Source organism: Thunnus maccoyii, chromosome 21 (assembly GCF_910596095.1).
Source record: "Thunnus maccoyii chromosome 21, fThuMac1.1, whole genome shotgun sequence".
In the NCBI taxonomy this organism is placed as follows: Eukaryota; Metazoa; Chordata; class Actinopteri; order Scombriformes; family Scombridae; genus Thunnus; species Thunnus maccoyii.
The window spans coordinates 17,016,188-17,036,292 of NC_056553.1; the positions used below are offsets into that span (position 1 = coordinate 17,016,188).

The 20,105-nt window shown below is 39.5% G+C and overlaps 1 protein-coding gene across 1 annotated transcript; it reads right to left on the reverse strand.

Moving 5' to 3' along the window:
* Positions 1 to 3,358: 3,358 nt before the first annotated feature.
* LOC121888471 (death-associated protein) lies at positions 3,359 to 16,621 on the reverse strand. The gene is made up of 4 exons (XM_042399990.1): positions 16,339 to 16,621; positions 15,250 to 15,352; positions 8,683 to 8,725; positions 3,359 to 5,379 (listed from the first exon to the last, which is right to left on the reverse strand). Exons 1-4 carry the CDS (start codon positions 16,391 to 16,393, stop codon positions 5,260 to 5,262), a joined length of 321 nt encoding a protein of 106 aa, XP_042255924.1. The 5' UTR covers positions 16,394 to 16,621; the 3' UTR covers positions 3,359 to 5,259.
* Positions 16,622 to 20,105: the final 3,484 nt, after the last annotated feature.

The window sequence follows — 20,105 nt, forward strand, 5'->3', positions numbered from 1 at the left end:
ATGCACATTTACTGAACTCTACATTTAACAAACCCTAAGTGACTGCAGGATTAACATATTTAACATTAACATAAAGGAAATGTTTCACTGAAATGGCTTCTGCTGGCAATGCAATATCACAACCAGCAATGTCTACAGTGTGTGCAATTTGTTGAGGCATTTGCTGATCATGAATAAATTTCTTAGTGTGTTTGTCAGTCAGTATTGAGCATTTTTATTGGAGGTTCCTGCAGTATTTCTGTGAACTGGTGAAAGTATTCATTGAGATTTTAGTCCACGGAAGTCTGGTCAGGATTTATTTATACAAAACAAGCTAATTGGTTTGGATTTTGACAATTCATTTACTCCGAGTTCATTTTATTTAGAGTGTGGAGGAGTGAACTGCAGTGTGTGTGTATGAGAGAGAGACAAACCTATTAGCCCTGAATGCATCAGACAATATTTAGGTCATCATTGTAGCTGAAACAGCTGTTGGCTTAGATTGTAACCTGAGATTATGAAGCGCAACAGGCTTGGTCAGCGATTCCCCAACCGCCCTCTTCCTCCCACCCCCACTCCGACCCAAATCCCTCACAGAAATTCAGTATGACATTATTCAATAAATTCACTATGATGCATGATAGTATCACAGATATTATGTCATCTTGTGACGCTACAGGCCGGGATTTAGACAGACGACCTGATTCTAGATCATCACTGTGTGAGTGCTTCTGTCAAACGTGAATTTTTTTTAGGGGGGGGGGGGGGGGGGGGGGGATCCTTAACTGGTGCCCTCTGCTGGTTGCTTCTGGTACAACATTTAAATGAAGACAAAGGTATTCCATACATTTTGAATTAGTTAATGGGCTAGTGACTGAGATCCTCCCTGAAGGTAACTATACTAATTCCCGCTGACAAATAACACATCAAAATTCCATAACATAAGCATACTATATCAAAAAGGATGTCATAATAATATACAACATGAAATACTATGTATAGTATATCTTTATATAACAATATGATTATTACTACAAGATACTCCTTAAGAAGCATCATAACATTTTAACAATAACTAATATTGAAATCATAATTTTTTTACTTTCATCTTGATAAGTTGAACATAGATGTTAACATTAAATGTAAGATAATAATTAAACATGTGTTTCATCCATATGTGCAATTAGATAAATTAGATTTATTGCAAAACAAGATGTGATTTATTCCAGTATTACACAGCTGTATAGTAGAGGGGAAATAGCATCACTAACAGAATCAATTATTTTGTTCCTCTCTTGCAAATTAAATAAAAACTTTTCTGAGGTATAATCTATAAACAATACCTCTGGTCTCAATGAATGAATGAATTTCTCCCTCTTCTCTATTTTCTATGCTTGAGCAAGAATCAAATGTGATCTATCCCATTGCTCAAGGTAGCTATATAATTGTCATTTATTTTTTGTACTATTCTTTTAAATTATACTTTGATGCAGTCAAGGATAAAGTAGGTCCTTTTTAATGAATTCCATTTCTAAAAAGCTGAAAAACGTATGAATAAATGATTGTTTCACACAATTACATCACCATCAGAATTTACTTTTCAGAGAGCAGCACTCTTACAAAAAAAAGTCTTCTCCCAGGAGTTGTGATAGTACAAAACTTGATAAAAAAAATACTTTCTCTACAGCAACACTAAGAAGAAAATAGGTTAGTTTCACATAAAATCCTGTCACTGTGCTGTTTGAGGAGTACCACCCATGGTATTGTGTAATGTTTGGAACATTAAAAAATAATATGAAGTTGGAAGAGAAAGCAGTTTGTTTTTGGCAAAACTGGAGCCAAACTTCGTCATTTCAGCACAGCTGCCTTATCAAAACGACCATGAACAAATCCAAGAATGTCCTGACATGAATGACTGAAATATCTTTTCTTCCCTTCTGCCTGTTGACTGAATAAAATGCAGCATCGGTGGAAGGTTCTCAGGCTAGTTGTGTCACAGTAATGACCAGTCTCAACTAGCTAAAGCCAGTTTTAATGTTCCTGGGGACCACATGGCCAACAGCTGGCAGTGTATACGCAGGGCTGATGTAATAAAGTGCCTCTAAATGAGAATGACTTGGTGCTGACGGTAAAGTGCCTTAAACTGTAACCTTGAGTGATTTTATGGTGCTGGAAGAGAAACCACAAAAAGCAGATTTTAGCCTTTAATTTCTGAGTGATGGGTAACCTCTTTGGCCTGCTGACACAGTTACTGGAAGCTTTGGATATCCTTCCTGAATATACTCATATAGTAAGCACAGCCTTGCACAAGACCAGTTGTGTATTGTTGGCACTATATATGTGGTATCAGACAGCAAGACAAAAACCCGCAGCTGGAGTTGACCTGGTGTTGATACCTGGATTGAGCCCATCAGTGTGTGTATCCAGCAGATTAAGCAAAGCTGTCACTCTACAAACTCCACAAATAATGCGCTGACATGAGGAGAGGTAAACCTAGACATCTTTTAATTGATTTAGAGGGGAATTTTAAATAAACGGACACAATATAATTAAATTTAATAGATATTTCAGCACTTTTGTAGCACTGTGACTAGTAGCATCGAGTATGGGTGGTCTTGGTTGCAACTGAACCAATCTTTGCATCTAATGATTTAATTTTTACTAGCTCATAGACTAGAAAACATGTGAAATCCATCTTTTTCTAAAATTGTTAAGATTTCAGAATAAAATTGGAACATTCTTCGATGTGGATGAATTCCTCTTAACAAGAGATTCCTGAGATTCCTGAGCAGGGCAGAATTATACTTTTCTTTTCTTTTTTTAGCAGCAACTCACTCTCATTCTGCCCTTCCAGTTAGTTTAATAAGACATGGCAGCGGATGAGAGGTCTGCCACATTGAGAGAACTATATACAACCATGGAGAGTCAAGGAGATTGTGTCTGCTTTAATGGGGGTGTTTCAGCTTCCAGGAAGAGCCTCATACCAACTAGGCCTGCACTGGGTGCTTTATTGGGCTAACATGAGCTGACAGAACACCTGGTTGCAGATGCTTGTGTAAAAATGGATTACATGCACTAACACCTGGTGCACAGTGTGTGTCTGTGTGTGTGTGTGTGTGTGTGTGTGTGTGTGTGTGGTGAAGAGGGGAGGAAAGAAAAAAAAACAGCAGACCGCTCTTGGAGAGATGCTTCTGTTTCATTTCAAAACACCACCTGAGCCCTAATCCCTCAGTGCAGAGTACTAATTCACCATGGGATGCTCAAATACTGTAGATGAGGTGCAGGACACAATCTATCAAGTAACTAGTTTGAACTTTTTCAGTTTGCAAATCTTTTTTACATGACAAATGTTTCAAATGAGTCTCAAGACAACAAAGTGTTGATATTTCAAGATAGTCTATATCTTTATTTACTATGACAACCACACCTAATACCTAAGTCCACTCAATGACTAAAGATTTGTACAATTTGAACAATTTACTCAAGAAAAAAAGAACTGAGACAAACAAAAATAAAACTCTTTTAAACTTCATTAAATTAACATAGGAAATTATTCGTTCTTGGCAAGATAAATTTCTTTCTTTCCTGGAAACCTGAACATTAGTGTTGCAACAAATGACTTCGGTGTAAGGGGACGGGTGATTAAGGAGAAGGGTGGTGTGTGTGTGTCTGTGTGTGTTGATATGTATGATTCCTGGGGAACTGTTGATCTAGATTTCAGGGGCTGATATGATTTCTGATAGAAGAAAACAGAAACTGTTTGTGGAATGTAGAAATTGCAGTGCTATTCTTCTAATATGTTCATGTTTTTACCTTCAGCTCGGGGTTCGGAGCCTCACAGAGTTGCTCATCGCAGCCGGGTTTTGTTCGTCTTCAAATAAAGTACATTATTCCCTTGTGATGTTAAAGCTAATTTTAATGCAAACACAAAGCACCTTGCAGCTGCTTCACAGTAAATGGCTTTAACTTTCATTACATGTTTTCACTGCAGTTGATTTTGATGTGGAGCAGATAAAATATCCTTGCGAGTCTATGCAAGTCAAATAGGACACAAAAAAAAACCCTTCGGAGCTATTCAAATCAAACAGAAGAGGCACAGCTGGAAGATTTTTAATATGAAGCAGTCTGAGTTTGCATAAAAATTAGTTAACACTGCTAGGGAAGGATGAACTTCATTGCAGCTAAAACGAGGCAGGAAAAAATGTGAGGCTCCTCTGTTAAATAAAGGTAAGAGCTATGACATAGAAGGAGGCTGCAGCAAAAGCTAAATACATGTTGTTGTAGGCCAAAAGGTGTATTAGCTTTTGCTATAGCAAAGCTTTAGCATCTGGCTGTCCTGAGTCACGACACTAACAACATGCATCAAGTAACTGAATGAGTCAGTACAGTAAGACGGGGCAGGTTTTGCGTCTCTCCCTGTTGGCCTTTCGAAATATATAATGAAAATGCCCAATTTCTTGCCTGGTGTGAACATACGGACCAATTTCAGTAATAGCGGATCGATAATTACATCTTTAAATCTGATGCATATATTTGGTCTTGATATGGTAGACAATGGAATGCTTGTCAAAGTTGAGCGTAACCTCAGTATTTGGGTTACTTATTGGTTAGTGCTGTCATGTAATTGGCTAGTTTTGCTTTCTCTGATCCATGCTGTACCCGTGCAATTTGGCAACAGTCCCTCTCACATCAAACTGATTCCGGCAATTTAGAAGATGCTCAGTGTGTTCTTTTTTGGTTCCTGTTGATTATGTAAAACTGGTGTCCTCATCATGAGTTGTTGATTGGTTCTTTTGGTCTGTGAAGATCATAGGTAGAAGGCTGGAGTTCAGGCTCATCACTGTGAGGTGATTTAGTTGGTTGGGTAGCCTGACTGATAGGTTGCTGTGATTGGCTGGTTGCGGTGATGTGGTTCTGGTCAGCACATCGCCGGGGTGAGAGTTCCCCCAACAGACTCAGATCTGAGATTGAGTTATTCATTTATGTTTAATCTTAAAATAATAGCCATTTTAGAAGACCCTCCACCCATCTATACCACCTTAAGACTATATAACTGTCAAAACAATCCCTCTTAAGGAGAGGACCCAAAAGGGAAGCACTGATGCAGCAAGGGTGTAAAGATTGGGTCTTCTACAATGGCCATACTGGTATTAGGTTGCTTTACATGTAAAATTTTACTCTGATTATTTAGAAGAGATCTGTGTCTGGTGGGGAAACATCTTCATCTTATGTGTTCCGTTGGGAAGGCCGGCTGGTGGAGGGAGTTGGCGGCTGCTTGGCTCACTTGCGAGGCTGGTGGATGTGCTGGTTGATGTGCTGGGTGGGGGGCAGCTTGGGGATACCAGGCTGGGGCTTTTGGTGGGCCACCTGGGCAGCTGCAGGGGTGAAGTCCTTGTCACCCTAAATAGACAGACAGTCAAAAAATGACATCAGGGCACAAGAATGAACTGCATTCACTGGTTTGCACAAAAAGCACAGTCAGTTTACAGCCCACACCTCAAATGTAGTTCATGCATACTCCTGCTATTGTGGCCTAAATGACTTGGCAATTATAGACTTGAAACAACAACATATCAAGTCTCCCAAAAGGGAGTGGAAAAAGAGTCTTACTCTGATGAGGTTCTTTATTCTTGATGGCCAACATAAACTGCTAAAGCATCGTACAGCATCATTTGTTAAGTTTTCAAGGATGTAATGATTACAGGAAGTAGGGAAACAGGCGTGCAGGAGTGCCATTAACTGAGGCTAAACTGTTAGACTGCCCATTAGCATTTCTGCATCTTATATGTAGCAAAACTAGAATTAAGTTAACTATGAAATGGCAGCATGGTGATGTTGCTGCTACCAGCGAAGTTGGTACAACCACTTCAGACAAATTAAGAGTAATACACCATTTGTAAGCAGTAGGAGGGAAAACAACAGTAAACACAATACAAATGTGTACAGTAATATTCAGTGTTCATATATTATCTCCTAGAACTACCTACATACTGAAGTGTGTATGTAATCTAACATTGGGTGGTTTGTTTGTTTTTATTCATACAGTATGTGCTCTTTATGCCCCCCCATTTTTAATCCTTTCTCTCTGATAATCATAATAATAATAATGAGGAAATCTCCAAAGTGCGTGAAGGGTACAGTATGGAGCACTCATCTATCCCCGCTCATCTGCTTTGCAACCTCAATCTCTTATTCTAAGAAAAATGCCCATAAACAGCCTCGCTTCTAAATCCGATTAAAGCAGGAATTTGATCATTCAAAGAGAAATGCAGAATTTGAATTGGAGACTTGCTTCAATTATGACTGGATTCTTTCTTTTCCTTTTTCTTTATTCGCCCTTCTTTCATTTTTGTTGTTTTGTTTCTTTCCTTCCTCACACCTGGTCCTTACCCACATTCATCTCATCACTGCTTTAAGCTACAGTTTTCTATCTTGCCATTTTTACCCTCATCTAACTGGTCCCCACACCCCAGTATTTATGAAAAGCACACATTAAACACACCATATGTGTGATTAAGTGGATTAATATTGAAGGGTTTTAATTCTTTTATTGATACTGGATTTTAGCACCCAGTTAAGTTTGCTAATGGTGTCCTATCTGTCCAGATGTTGCCATGTGATATGTGGATGTTACTGCTCACAATAAATATCATATCCATATGCACGATATCTTTATACTCCAATTTCTTGGCATTTCCACATGGATACAGTTATATAACCAATTTAATCAACACTGTAGAAATACACACATATAGATACACACACACACACAATTCCATCTCTCTGAGCCTCTGGCTGAACTTTGCTCTCGTAACCCATCTTTGCTGGACCCTAATCCTCTGTGTGTGTGTGTTGGTTTTATGCTGTAAGTGCAGCTGTGCACTTGCTTTCCTACATGTGCGCATCTGTGTGTAAGTGGGCACAAAACATCTACAGTGTGTGTGTGTGTGTGTGTGTTTCTTTCATTTAAAGCCAATTCCAGAGCTAACTGCACAGGATATGGATGGATTTGACCTCCAATTGCCCTTCTCTTCTCTTCTGAAGCTCAAAGCGTCTCTCTCCTCTATTGAAAGCTTCTCTCTCTATCTCTGTCGTACTGATGCAGAGGTACGGAGGGGGGGATGCAACAAATTAACTGTATTACTGCGATACACTGTGAACAGTAGTCATGGTGATTGGCGAGGCACGTTTCCTACCTCCTTTTACCCATTTTAGTACACTGCAAAAATATACATTCTGAAAAATGCTAGGATATAGGGTGATCCTTTTTCTTTGAATCATATTTGTCTTTAAGAATGTACTGAAAACATGTTAAAATGGAAGATCTCTTAAACATCGGAGGAATGTGGAAAAAACAGGACATAAGATCATTTAATTTATTTCCATCATTCAATCCAAAGTTTTTGGAAATATGCGCCTTTGCTAATTTATTGTAAAGTGGGAGTGTCTCAACTCTCTGATTACAGCTTCTGAAATGTGAATATTTTCTGGTTTCTTTAGTTCTCTGACAGTAAACTGAATATCTTTGGGTTGTGGATTGTTTTCTGATATATTATAGACCAAACAACTAATAGATTAATCGAGAAAATAATCAATAATGAAAATAATGGCTAGTTGCAGCCCTAATGTCCATCTTAACTCTCTTATTTTAAATAACTTTCATAAAACTGAAGCATCTCTGTCATTCAAAGCGAAAGGAAAAACAGAAAATACATAACCAGGAGATATCTTATTTTTTCAATCTAAAAAAAAAAATCCCAGCAGACCAAAAACTCCACATACACTGATACACACCGATACACACACACACACACACTGAAGTGTTTCACTTAGCTCCTAAAAGGCTTTTCTGAGGCTTTGCACAGTGCCGGCCTCTGGGTTTGATGGTGGTGATAAATAAACATGGCTTTTCTCAGACTTTGACCCACTTTTCACAGTGGCAGGTCAAGGCCATAAAAGCCCAAACAAACACACACACAGGGGCTGGTGCTGTTAGAGCAATAATGTAATCCAACATTTCTACAATGAAATGGCCTACTACCTTTGTGAAGCTTATAATCTTCAATGTTTGTCAGGACTGTGTCAGAGCGGTGTTGATTCAACTCTGTGGTCGTTTTTTATATGCTGCAATTTGTGCTGTCGCTGTATTGAGCTGCATTATATGATTAGATGTCACCGGCTTAAATAGAAAACACAATATAAACAACAATGACATATAAAAGTCAAAAATAAGAGGTGAAATGCATTTTTGCATGAGTGTGGACATTGTATATATTTTTAAGTGCCAATATTTTCTCTTTTTTACTTATAAGAAATTCTGATATGTCAATATATCAGGAGAAAATGATCCATTATTATAAATTATAGTAGTCTGTCATTATTTTTTTTTTTAATTTCAAACACATCACTGATCCACGTGTTCCATGATCACATGACTACCATCCATAACGTTGACTTCTACATATCAGTTTGATAAAATGAAGTGCATTTAGGATCACTTATGTAATTTTTCTCTACACTCTGGCACTCGTCTTCTTTCCTTTTTCTTCTCCTCCCCTTGCGCTTTCTTTTTTCACATTTTCTATCTTGTTCTATCTCAGCACTGAGCCTCTACCTCTCCCTGTAGAGCTCATGTCCCAGATAAAAAACCACCTTATAATACTTATTTCAACACTACTGGTGGTCTGTGTATGTCTAACTTACCTTTGTAACCACTCCAGATACAATCACGGGGGCCTTTGGTGGACTGAAAAGGAGAAAAGAGAGAGAATGGGAAAAATATATATAAAATTATTTGTAGAGTTCATAATAATATGCATCCTGTCTGTGCCCTGTGCTTTATTCACTGTGTAATATAGTCAGACAGTAAATGTAAAAAGAAGGTTATAGTTTATACACACTGTGGCAACATCTGGAGACCTCAACAACTCCAAAAGTGACACAGTGCTACAATACGAACATCCCAAGTTGTCAAACACCCACAGTCTTACTCCCTTTACAACACACACACACACGCACACACACACACATACACACACCGGATGGACCTGCCAGCAGCTTAAATAGCTCCCATTCATCCTGGCCAAACACTGGGGCTCACAGCTTCTGGATGGAAAGCATTAGAAGAGAGAGGGAGGAGGGTGAGAAGTGGGAGAAAGCTGGAGTATGTAAGGAAAAGAGTAATAGAGGAGGAGGACAACAAAGGAGAGGATTTAGGGAGGAGGAGAGAAAAAAGAAGTGGAGCAAAGAAGGGGGGATGAGGGGTAAAGGCAGGTCAGGGCACATAGAGGAGGAGGGGGGGGGGGGGGGAGTGGCAAGGAGAGGCAAGAGGGCTGAGAGGACATGGAAAGCCAAATACCTATATAATAATAGAGTGTTAGAGGAGAGGAGAGGAGAAGAGGACAGAGGAGAGAGGGAGGCAAGCGCTCAATCAGACATAAAGAAAGGGGAAGGGATGGAGGCAGAGCAAAAAGATGAGGAGGAGGAATGCGGAACCTGAGGTAAGTATCGACCTTGTCGTGACAAACGAGCGCCGTCTAATTTTACGGCATCGTCACCCCCCGGCAAAAGAGTACAGTTGTGGTAGCCACCTTCAAAACTCCACTCAAAGACATCAGCTATAGCAGCCAGCATGTCCAACTTATAGCTCACCTCATTAACAGCCAAAATATTTTTGAAAAGATGAAAAGTTTCACAAAAGTTTGCTACAAAGTGCAACTTCAGCAACCAGAATCTGAGCACTCAGGATTTAACATTTGAAACATCTGCTACTTACTTTTAAAACATTTTATGATCCGTGAACAACTTTTTAATAACAGTCAATTAACAGTTATGACTGGATTCTCAACACATCTGGCTAACCTCCATCTCTGCAATCAACATCTTGGCACAGAGCAGCCTTTTGCTACTTATCTTCATGAGAGTATTTACACCTTGCTATTAAATTCATGCCTGCAAATGTTGAATTTTGCTGATTATTCTTCACAAGCCGCTTGTCAGAATGTGAGGTTGAGAGGTTCTCTATTAGCAATTAATTAATTAAAATATGGCATAATAGCAACGCAAGTGTTCTTGACTCCAGTTAATGCTCTGCTAGCTGTGAGGTGGTCTTGCTAACTAACATTTGGCTTAAAAGTAGAGTTTAACAAAAAAAAAAAAACATACTGAGAATAAATCTGAATATGACGAGTGACAGATGAAGAAAAATGAAAAAATGCTAACAGGAGATGCATTTTCTATGTTTGTGTGTGGCTAAACTTTTATCTTCAACACAATCAGGCTGAGTGCCATGCAGCATAGCAGAAGTATCTGCTTTCATTACGATACTGAGCTGAAAAACGGCTTGCAAGCTTTACAGGATACCGCGATTTCCTCATTTACTCTAACCGACGTCTAACGCCTGATGTTGAATTAAAAACGGCCTCGTCAAGCTGTTTTACTACAGAACAAATGGAGAAACTGTGTCTGAGCAATGCGCTTCACATGTGAAATGCCTCTGTAATAATGTAACGTGCTCTAAATATTTTTGTTTTATCTTTATAGGTGTGTTTTACACCATGCTACAAAGACATACTGTATGTACGGCTGTTTCAACTGAAGCTAAGAGGTGGGACGCAGTGGGGTTGAGGTGAACAGGCACACTCTGGCAGTTGGATATGTATTCACACACTGACATAGCGTGGGCTGGTTTCCACCTCATGCTGCTTTGTCACACCTCTGCTCTATTCGGTGTCTATCTCCATTGTGCAATCTGAGGATAAATCCTGAAATATTGACTGCAAAAAGGAAGGGGAGCTAAAAAACTAAGCCAAGGATAAGGGAATAAAAGGCTATTGCTTTTGAAGCATGTCAGCAGCAAACTTTACCTCTTGTTACTGGAGCTATAGACATTAAGGCCGGAGAGGCAGAGGGCAGACGGATAAGACATGTCTAGACAGACAGACAGACAGACAGGGAGTGAAGGATGTGAGCTTGTCAGAAAGACAGACAGCTAACAGGCATCGGACTCCTCCAAAAGTGTAAAAAAGGTAGACGAGGATGTAAGCTTTTTACCTGACTGGCAGTTAAACACTTAGAATCTGTGTAGTCACATACTGTAGACAGACATGAATGGCAGGTTTTAGTCACACTCGATAAACAGACGACAGACACTCAGTTTAAGACTTTTTTAATCATGGATTAGCAACACTGCTATACCACAGGCCTGATACATTAATGTAGATACCACACGGCGGCATTAGCTGTAAGATTATGCTACTGACATATTTTTTTAATCTATTCTGTCAATCTACAGGATGGAATGGAGAGCCAGAGAGAAGAAACCAAAAGTGACAAAGATCTCTGTTGTGGTTTGGATTGATTGGGAGGAGCTGGTGCTGCGTATGGAGACAGAAGAAAGCCTGCAGGGGGCAGTAGAGAGCTGTAAGGAATCCTGAAGAGGAGTCCCTTTGTGCCTCGAGGGGAAGAGTTAGAGGAAATGAGAGGGAGAATGAGGGAGGAAGAGAGAGAGGGAGATGCAAAATGCTAATTTTAACTAATAATTCAAAGAGTGGAATATACGATAATCCATTTGTATGGTGTATTCTTCTCTGTCTTTAGCTGTAAAGCCACACCTCACCATTCATCATCCACCACCACCATCACCACCCCACCCATCCCTCTCTGCTTCAGCAGAGCAGGAAGTTTGTTGCCGTGGGCGAGGTGGTGGTTGCTATAGGAACTGATGCCTGTTGCCTGTCTTCCCTCCCCCTCTTTCCTTCCCTTCCCTTCCCTTCCCTTCTCTCTCTCTCTCTCTCTCTCCCCTCAACTTTTTCACCATGAGCTGTCAGCTTACTGCACATTTCACCACAGTTCCTACGTTCAGTGTATGTGTGCAGTGATTTAGTCAGGCACCACCCGCTCTTCTCCCGAGCCTCTGGAACATATCCACCTCTCACCGAAATATGTAGGAGGGGCGGCAAGTGCAACCGTCACGAGGCCTATGATCACCTTGTGTGTCATTTTTCCACATGTGTCCGATAGTCCAAAACGGCTTATGATGTGTGAGAGGTTCCGTCTATTCGCTTTAATAAGAAACATCATGTTGACTGATGAAACAGACATTTGTCTGTTTATCTCTTTTGCCATGTCTCCCTCCCTCCTGCTTCTCTAACTCTCACTGCAGCATTACATTTTTACACACAAGACTGGTGGATTTACCTGAATGTTCAGCCGATTTATTCCTGCATTAGAACAACACATCCAGCTGACAGTTAGTGGGCAGAAAGTTGTTGCTGGGTCACCAGTTTGCTCTGGCTTATGCCTCCCTTTCTTGCCTGCATCCCACCCGTTGCTACCCCCTCCGTCTTCCATTACTCCTCTTATTTTGTAATACCTTTACGTTTGGTCGGCACCCCTTGTTTCCCATACCATCCTAATCCTCCCCTCTCCTCCTCGCCATAATCCCAGCTACCTATCTCTCTCTCTTTGCCCCCATCTGTCCATCTCGGCTAGATTGGGAACGGCAGGTGTTCCCGTGACTACAACGCTTCACTGGCTGCTACTAATGTGAAATTTACCCAGTAGCCACCTGCTAGACGTCCATCAGCGTGACACAGAGAGGGACAGACAGAGTGTGTGTGAGTGAGAGAGTTTCACTGACTGTATTTCTTGATGTAGTGCAGTTACTCTGCCTCTTTTTTTTTGGGAGGGGGGATATTCTGACAGGTAATTTTTAGTTAAAGATAAACATTTCACGGGAGGATGGTACAGCTGCGTTTACACAGCCGGGCTGAGAGGAGTTTATCAAGCCAAACGCCGATTCAAAATGGGCTTCCTGAGTGATTAAAATGCACTATTTGTCTAGTTTATTTTCACAGCCCAAGTAATGATTCTTCTTCTCTGACTGCAAGCTCTGAAATGAAATATCTGGGAGAAACTAAGTGACATAAATACTAAGGCTGTATGGCTCTGGTGAGACAAGCAACCAGTTCACACATGAGGGAAAAGAGTCACAAAGTCCTACATTAAATTTACAGAGTCGGCATTTAGCTGGCTCCTCAATCTGAATGCAGATTCATGAAGTTTCTGCTCTTTGGAATGTCTTCACTGCATTGGTGATTATAAGTTTGTTTTATTATTGGACAAATAATCCAGTATTTATTTAATTTAGAGCTGAAATGACAGGCAGAAAATAAATCCGTAACCATTTTGAAATTTGGTGAATCCTTTTTCAAGCAAAACACCAAACATTCCCTGTCTCTAGCTTCTCAAATTTGGGGATTTGCTGCTTTTCTCTGTTTTATATGATTATAAACTGAATATCTTTGGGTTTTGAACAAAACAAGACATTTTAATAAGTTGTCTTCAGCTCTAGGAACTTGTAATGTGCATTATTTCATAATTTCTGACATTTTAAGAGCTTAATTTGTCCAGAAAAAGGCCTCATAATGTCATTCAAATATTCCTCTTTGTGTTTCCTGTGATGTTCATCCAGACATCCAAGTAAGACATGCAAGACAAGTACAAGTTTGAAGATTTTCTTAACTCATTTAAACATATAAATAATAAAATCTAGACATTTTTGACACATTGCCCTGTAATGAAAGTGATCTGGTATGGCCTGGCTATACAGACTATCCAAACTGTGCATTAGCTGCAGGTCGTGTCCATAAATCTATCTCCCCTTTACTAAATATGAAAAGAAAAATACATTTCAGTACATTTACAGGACTTTACTTATTAATTGATTTAATTACTGTTTCAGTACTACTTTAACTTTTACTAAACTGTCAGAATCTGCATTTAATATTTTTCTCAGATGAAAACAGAAAAACAAAAAAACAAAAAAAGGCAGAGTCTGCAGACATCAGGCAGAACATCTGTCCCTCTCCGACAACTTAAACAGTTAATAAAATAATAAAATTAATTATGTATTAAATCAGCGCAAGATTTTCCAACACTCCCAACTACTGTATTTAAATTAAAATAATGTAGTTGAAAATGATTAAATGACTGAGAAAATATTCCTGACCGATAATGAAAATAATCGTTACTTGCAGCCCCAATATGCACATTATGACTTCATATCCTCTGAAGCAACATTACAAAATAGGGAAGTACATTCTCATGGGGCATGAATGGCCGTCACACCCAGACCAGTGTCTGCTACACATGAAACGACCGTCGGTCTGAAGTGTTTCTCTTGTAGTCTGGAGTGTTCTCTCTTGCTCAAGTACGTCTTTACTCTTGATTATAAGCCAAGCTTTCATGTTGTTTTTGTACCTCTTCTTTACTTGACCTCACTTTTCACTTTAGAGCTCAGTCTATTATAGCCGCTCATCTTGGCACAAAGGAAAATGGAACAAAAGGAAATGACTTTGTGCCACAGATAGGCTTGATACTATTCCTGCTCTGAATTACAGGGAAATACCCTGTATACTGTAATACTGCGCATACACTAGAATAAAAAAAGAAAAGTAACAAGCACGCTTGATGAGCATGAAATATATAATTTGGTGTGCGTGCGTGTTTAAAGTACATGCACAGGAACATTTTATGACAATTGGCAATGTTCTTGAACCCTCTGCACTGCTTGTCAGCTCTCATTTATCACCTCTCAGTCACACACAAAAACTGATATGTGTTGTGAAAATGCCACCTGTACCTATATGCACATAGCTGACGGGTCTTCATGAATATTCAGCAGATGTATGTGGGAGTAGAAGGAGACACACGCACACAATTACAGGGAAACAAGTAACAACTTTCAGCACCTCCATGACAGAACGGAGTGACCTCAGTACAAACAATGCATTCAAGCAGCAAAAGCCGAACATGCTAATATGGAAACAGAACAATAATTGTAGCTCGGAAATAGAGCCAGCGTGATGTAAAACATGCAAACCAAGGCTGCTTACAGCAAACAATAGCGACTGCTGAATGGGCTGTTCAAGTTAATGCTGTAATTATGCAGTAATTATGTTGTTTACTGAATTAGCTGCCAACAGTACACAACAAGTCTGCTGCAAAAATGCATATAGTATAGCCTTATAGAAAAGTGAAAGCAGTTAAATTGCTGAGTTGACAATTTGCAGGGTGTGTGTTTGTTTGTGCGATTACCAACTTACAAATCACCATGGAATCGTACACTGCGCGGGCGGTCTCTTAATCTACTGTAACTGTTGCGTGTTCACACATGTTTTAAAAATGGACTATGGAGACTACTGTGCGAGTGTTACTCCCACAATAAATGTGTGTGGCTGCGTGTGTGCGTGTGTGTGCGTGTGTTACCTGCTGCTCACGTACTCCTCCTCGTCATCTTTCTGCGGTGGTTCCGGGGTGGCAGCAGCAGCCACCTGGTGCTTCTGCACTATCCTCATACCTCCGGCCTTTACTGCAACACACACACACACGGAGGGAAATACATACACACATTGATTATTAGATGATCTGAGACAAATAATCAATGCAAAAGAGCAATTTAAAACATTTTGAAGGTACAAAGGCCCCAATTATTGATATAAAACAAAGCGCTTAAGCCGTATTGTGTTTGAACTGTCACAGAAATAAGACTTAGGGACTTTACAATGAACTTAAGGACAAGTTAAGATCTCTGTATTTGTTTAAATTGCAAGAATGAAAATTTTCACAGCAAGTTAGAAGTCCATCCCTCAACTAAAGGTAAAAAAGTGGCTGCCAAAGTGTCCTTGAGCAAGAATTCTTAGCAGCTATAGGACAGCTGTTCTGCAGGTGACCTTGTCCTCTGACCTCACTGCATAGGAGCCGTTTTTAGAAACAATAATGCTCTCCTATGTTCACATATACCTGCATGTTTGCTAAAGACTGACACGCAGTAGCCTGTACGGGCCTCCCAATAATCACAGGTCGGGTGCGAGGGGCGTTTGTTATCTTACTGTGTTATCAGTCCTGCAGCTGTTGGGGCTTAGTGCCCTGCTGCACTGCTTCACGTCCACGTACACCTTATCTGCTTTTTTCTTTAACCCACATCCACAAGGCTGTAGCCCGTGACCTCCACGTCACCGCCAACCAGCAACCATTAATTGCAACATTGTCACCAAAACCTCTAAATTAGACATTTACCAATCGCTACATTATCACCAGATGTGTTGATGTTGCAACATCTCACGTCAATCAGGAAGTAAGGAAAGGTGCGAAATTGAGAAATAAAGCTGAATACAGTGCAAGCAATCTCGACCGTTAAGACACGTTGTCATCGCTGGAATCTGACACTTTAATGATTGCAGCAGTATGTGATTCATCTTGTGATTTTTTTCTGGTTTGAGAGACACTACACAAAAACAAAGGCCTCCAGGTTTGTGGGAAGCTTTCAAAAACAACATCACAGGACAGGGGGTTTACCTGCAGGGAGGTGTCCCCCTTTGGTTTCGACTTTCTCCTTCGGCGGCGACGACATGTCCTCTCTGATCTGGAGTCTGCGGCGAGAAGGAATAAGAGCTTCCACACAAAAAATGCTGCTTTATTCTGGCTCAAATTGTGGACTACACTTCAGTCTAGATCGTCAACGTGGCTTTTTCCTGAGCATTGTTTGGGAACGAAGCGCGCTGACGTCACGTAGAGCCGTCGGTCAGGGGCTTGATGTACGTACGGAGCGCGCTGACGTCAGTCGTAGCCAGTCGTAAGGTCTTTTCTTAAAATCATTAAGTAAATAAACACCACATAATTGTGTAAACATTAAATAGTGAGGCGTGTTACAGCTGCTTGTAACACGCTGCAGGCCAGTGCGCATAAATGCAGTAGGAAGTTGTTTGAATGTGAACAAAAAAGAACCTTACATCATTTCTGCGTGCAAAGGTCCTCCTGACATACCTTACAGCAGGGAATTTTTAAGGGGGAATTCCCCCTTAAAAAAAATAAAAAATTAAAAAAATTAAAAAGTCATCTAAAAGCTGTTTTGTATGCAAAATCTTCGAGTCAAGTCAATTTTATTTACATAGCGCCGAATCCCAACAGAATTTATCTCAGGGCACTTTTCATATAGAGCAGGTCTAGACTTTACTCTTTATTTTACAGAGACCCAGCATTTCCACATGAGCAAGCACTTGGCGACAGCGGTGAGGAAAACTCCCCTTTAATCTTCATATGTAGAGTATTGAATGTGAATCAAAAGTGCATATTTATCTTCTGAAAGAGCTGGAGTAGAACAATATAGTGGAATTAAAAGACATCAAACTTGTACAAAAGTGTTAATATAATAGCTAATTTCCACCACTGGATTGTAGATAGGCTTATAACATCGACTATCTATTGGATTTAAAATGGTTTATGGACACTTCTTGGTCATAACATGTAAAAAGAAAAAAAAAATCTGAAATATAACTTGACTTTTGTCAGACATGAAATGTATTTTTCACTAGGTTTATTAAAACTTGGCAGCTCTTGGGACAATTTATAATAGTTTCAAAGTACATTAAACATTTCCCACGAATTTATGAGTCTGTGGGTGGAGAAGGACCGGTTACTAGGCGAAATATTATGTTGAAGAAACTGTAACACTGGGGTTGCCATGTTGGTTATGACCAAGGTTGCTCTTCAGTGGCTCCACCGTTCTGACCGCTGAGCCGTAATGGCGTCAGTGGCGCAACACAATCTACTACAAACGCTACTCCCGCTTTCTTCTTCAAAAGCTAAACCCACTGATGTGCACAAGCCAAATTTCGTATTGTCATCAAAGTTAAAAAAAAAAAAAAGTATAGTAAAGTATATATTTTTAATAAACAGCACTTAACAGAATATAGAAGAATACAATAGAAATATAGCCTACTATACTATATAAGCGGTATACTAAAACATAAAAAAATAAAAGACAAAAATAAACAATTAATAAATGAGACAACTGCTAGATTTACTATTTGTAATTCTGTCCACATAAGATTACTAATGAAATGTAATATTCATTATGTTTAAGAGGCAATCAATTAAAACATCCCTGATTAAAGGAAGCATAAAATTGAAGATAGACATATTTTAATAGGTGACTCATCATGTAGCGTAGGTGTTATTTGTGCATTTATCTCGTCTGATAGTCTATCCATCTCAATTATCCCAGTTGTTCCCCCTGTATGCTATATTTTGTTGGAGTAAAATGTACTGTATTGAAAAAAAAAAACACTAACCAGTACCACTTAAAGGAACAGTTAGGAGCCCAAATGAACATTGAACATGTTTTTCTTTTTACAATGAAAGTGCATTTGAAGGGGATCTTTTAATAGTAAGTATTAACAGGAGGAATGATTACAGCAAGGAACCAGTGTTCATATGGGCATCTGACTGTTATTTTAAGACAGACTTGAAAAATTGTGAACCCATTGTTTAAGAAAATAAGAACATGTGTGGGCACACAGTCACTGCCACGCACAACATATGAATGACAGCTCATAAAGAAATGTGCTTGTATCCACAAAGGAAATGTCAACAAACCCTGCATCAGGATGTTTAGTGCTTTGTGACAGAAAAAGACAAATTTAAACATCTAATTGAGCTCACAAGCTACTGTCTGACTGAAATATTATGTAAATGTTAATTGTGGGAATAAAAATGGTTGCCCTACTATTCATAAATTATTTAATTCTGCTAAGAGCACACACTCTTTAAGTTCAAGCTGTCACCTACACAACCTCTAAAAAACTTTAATTAAGCAGAGACCTCTTCTAATGAAGCAGCCTGTTTCCATCTCTCACCTATAAGCCAACACAGCAGGCTGAGCAATAAAAGGTAAAAGAGACAATCCAGCAGAGAGAAAGAAAACTGTGCTACTGTAGGTGTGTGTGTGAGAGAGAGAGAGACAGTGGTGACCTTACTGACCACCTACTTGCAGTTTTTTACACCATAAGTCCACAGTGGTTCATTAACTGGCTGACATGACAGTGTCCTTGGGCATAGCTGAGGATTGCAGGCAAAGCCTAGAGGCGTTATAGGCAACCGAGAGGAGAGAAAAAAAAGAATCCAAAATGAAACTATGGATTTTATTTTCAAGTAGCTATCTGAACACGTCTGGAATGCAGAGCTGTATGAGTGCTGTAGAATATGGTCTAAAGATGTACTTACATTCTGCAGTGTACTGTGTGTGAGTTTGTAGTAGTAGGGGAGGGTGTTAATGTATTTTTCTGCATTTCAAGTTAAAAATAAAAATTATTTAAAACTCTGCAATGTGCATGATGTGATATGTCTGAGGAGTGATGAGTCTGAAGTGTGTGCATGCATTTATATGTGCTGTCACATGTTTACAGTGAGAGAGAAAGTGCGTGTGTGTATGTGCGTGTGTGTGTGAGGTCAAAATGATGCATGCAGGCCAATCGTCATCTCTGTAATGGCGTAATTGCAGTATGAAGTGGCAGCTGCGTTCTTCATTCAGACCATCAAAAGAAGTGAAGTTCACCGTGCTCATAGTACACGCACACACACAGTTGCACACCCACCATTTTAATTGATCACATTTGAATTATTCATTGAGATACACGAGGAGAAAAGTATTAAAAAATACAGATGCAATGAGATCATTTCCAAGACCAGTTTGTTATATATTTTATGTGGCAACTAATGTCACCCCAAAGCCACAAAGTTTAGCTGCCCACACACACACACACACATAAATACACACAAACTGCGGATGAGTAATAGGTTTTGGCAGTGGAGAGGTGGTCCCAGCATCACATTTGTCCTCAAAGTGTAAGAATCTGTTGCCAGGGCATTAGTGTCCCTGAGGAAGGTGTTGACAACCAATCAAAAGGCCAGTAGTTCATTCGCAGGTCAGGACGCAGTCTGTAAAAGCATAAAAGGATGAACTGTGGTGTCCAATTAAAATGTTTGGACTTTGTTAACTTTTATTTAACAAGACAAGTTGATTATGATGTTATTCTTACTGATGACAAGAGTGTCAGGGAACATTTCTGGCAGAGAGGGAGGACTGTACACATTCACACCTGCAGAGATTTTATATCATCGTTATAGACAGATGTGACACACATGTCTAATAAAGGACTGCATGGTCTCCCTTTTTGTAAATTATCAACTTGCCACATTCAATCTCTAGTTATGAATTAATTTGAAAACTTCAAGAAGAAATGCTATTTGAGTGAAAACAATTAATTAGTCAATTTAAAACTGTT

Bases quoted from the DNA above. Each gene is read 5' to 3' on its own strand.
- LOC121888471 (XM_042399990.1), bottom strand. From the start codon at position 16,393: ATGTCGTCGCCGCCGAAGGAGAAAGTCGAAACCAAAGGGGGACACCTC. The intron at 8,726-15,249 runs GTAACACACGCA...TCTCCTTTTCAG, and splicing joins GAGGAGTACGTGAGCAGCAG to TCCACCAAAGGCCCCCGTGA. The intron at 5,380-8,682 runs GTAAGTTAGACA...CTGTCTATTTAG, and splicing joins TATCTGGAGTGGTTACAAAG to GGTGACAAGGACTTCACCCC.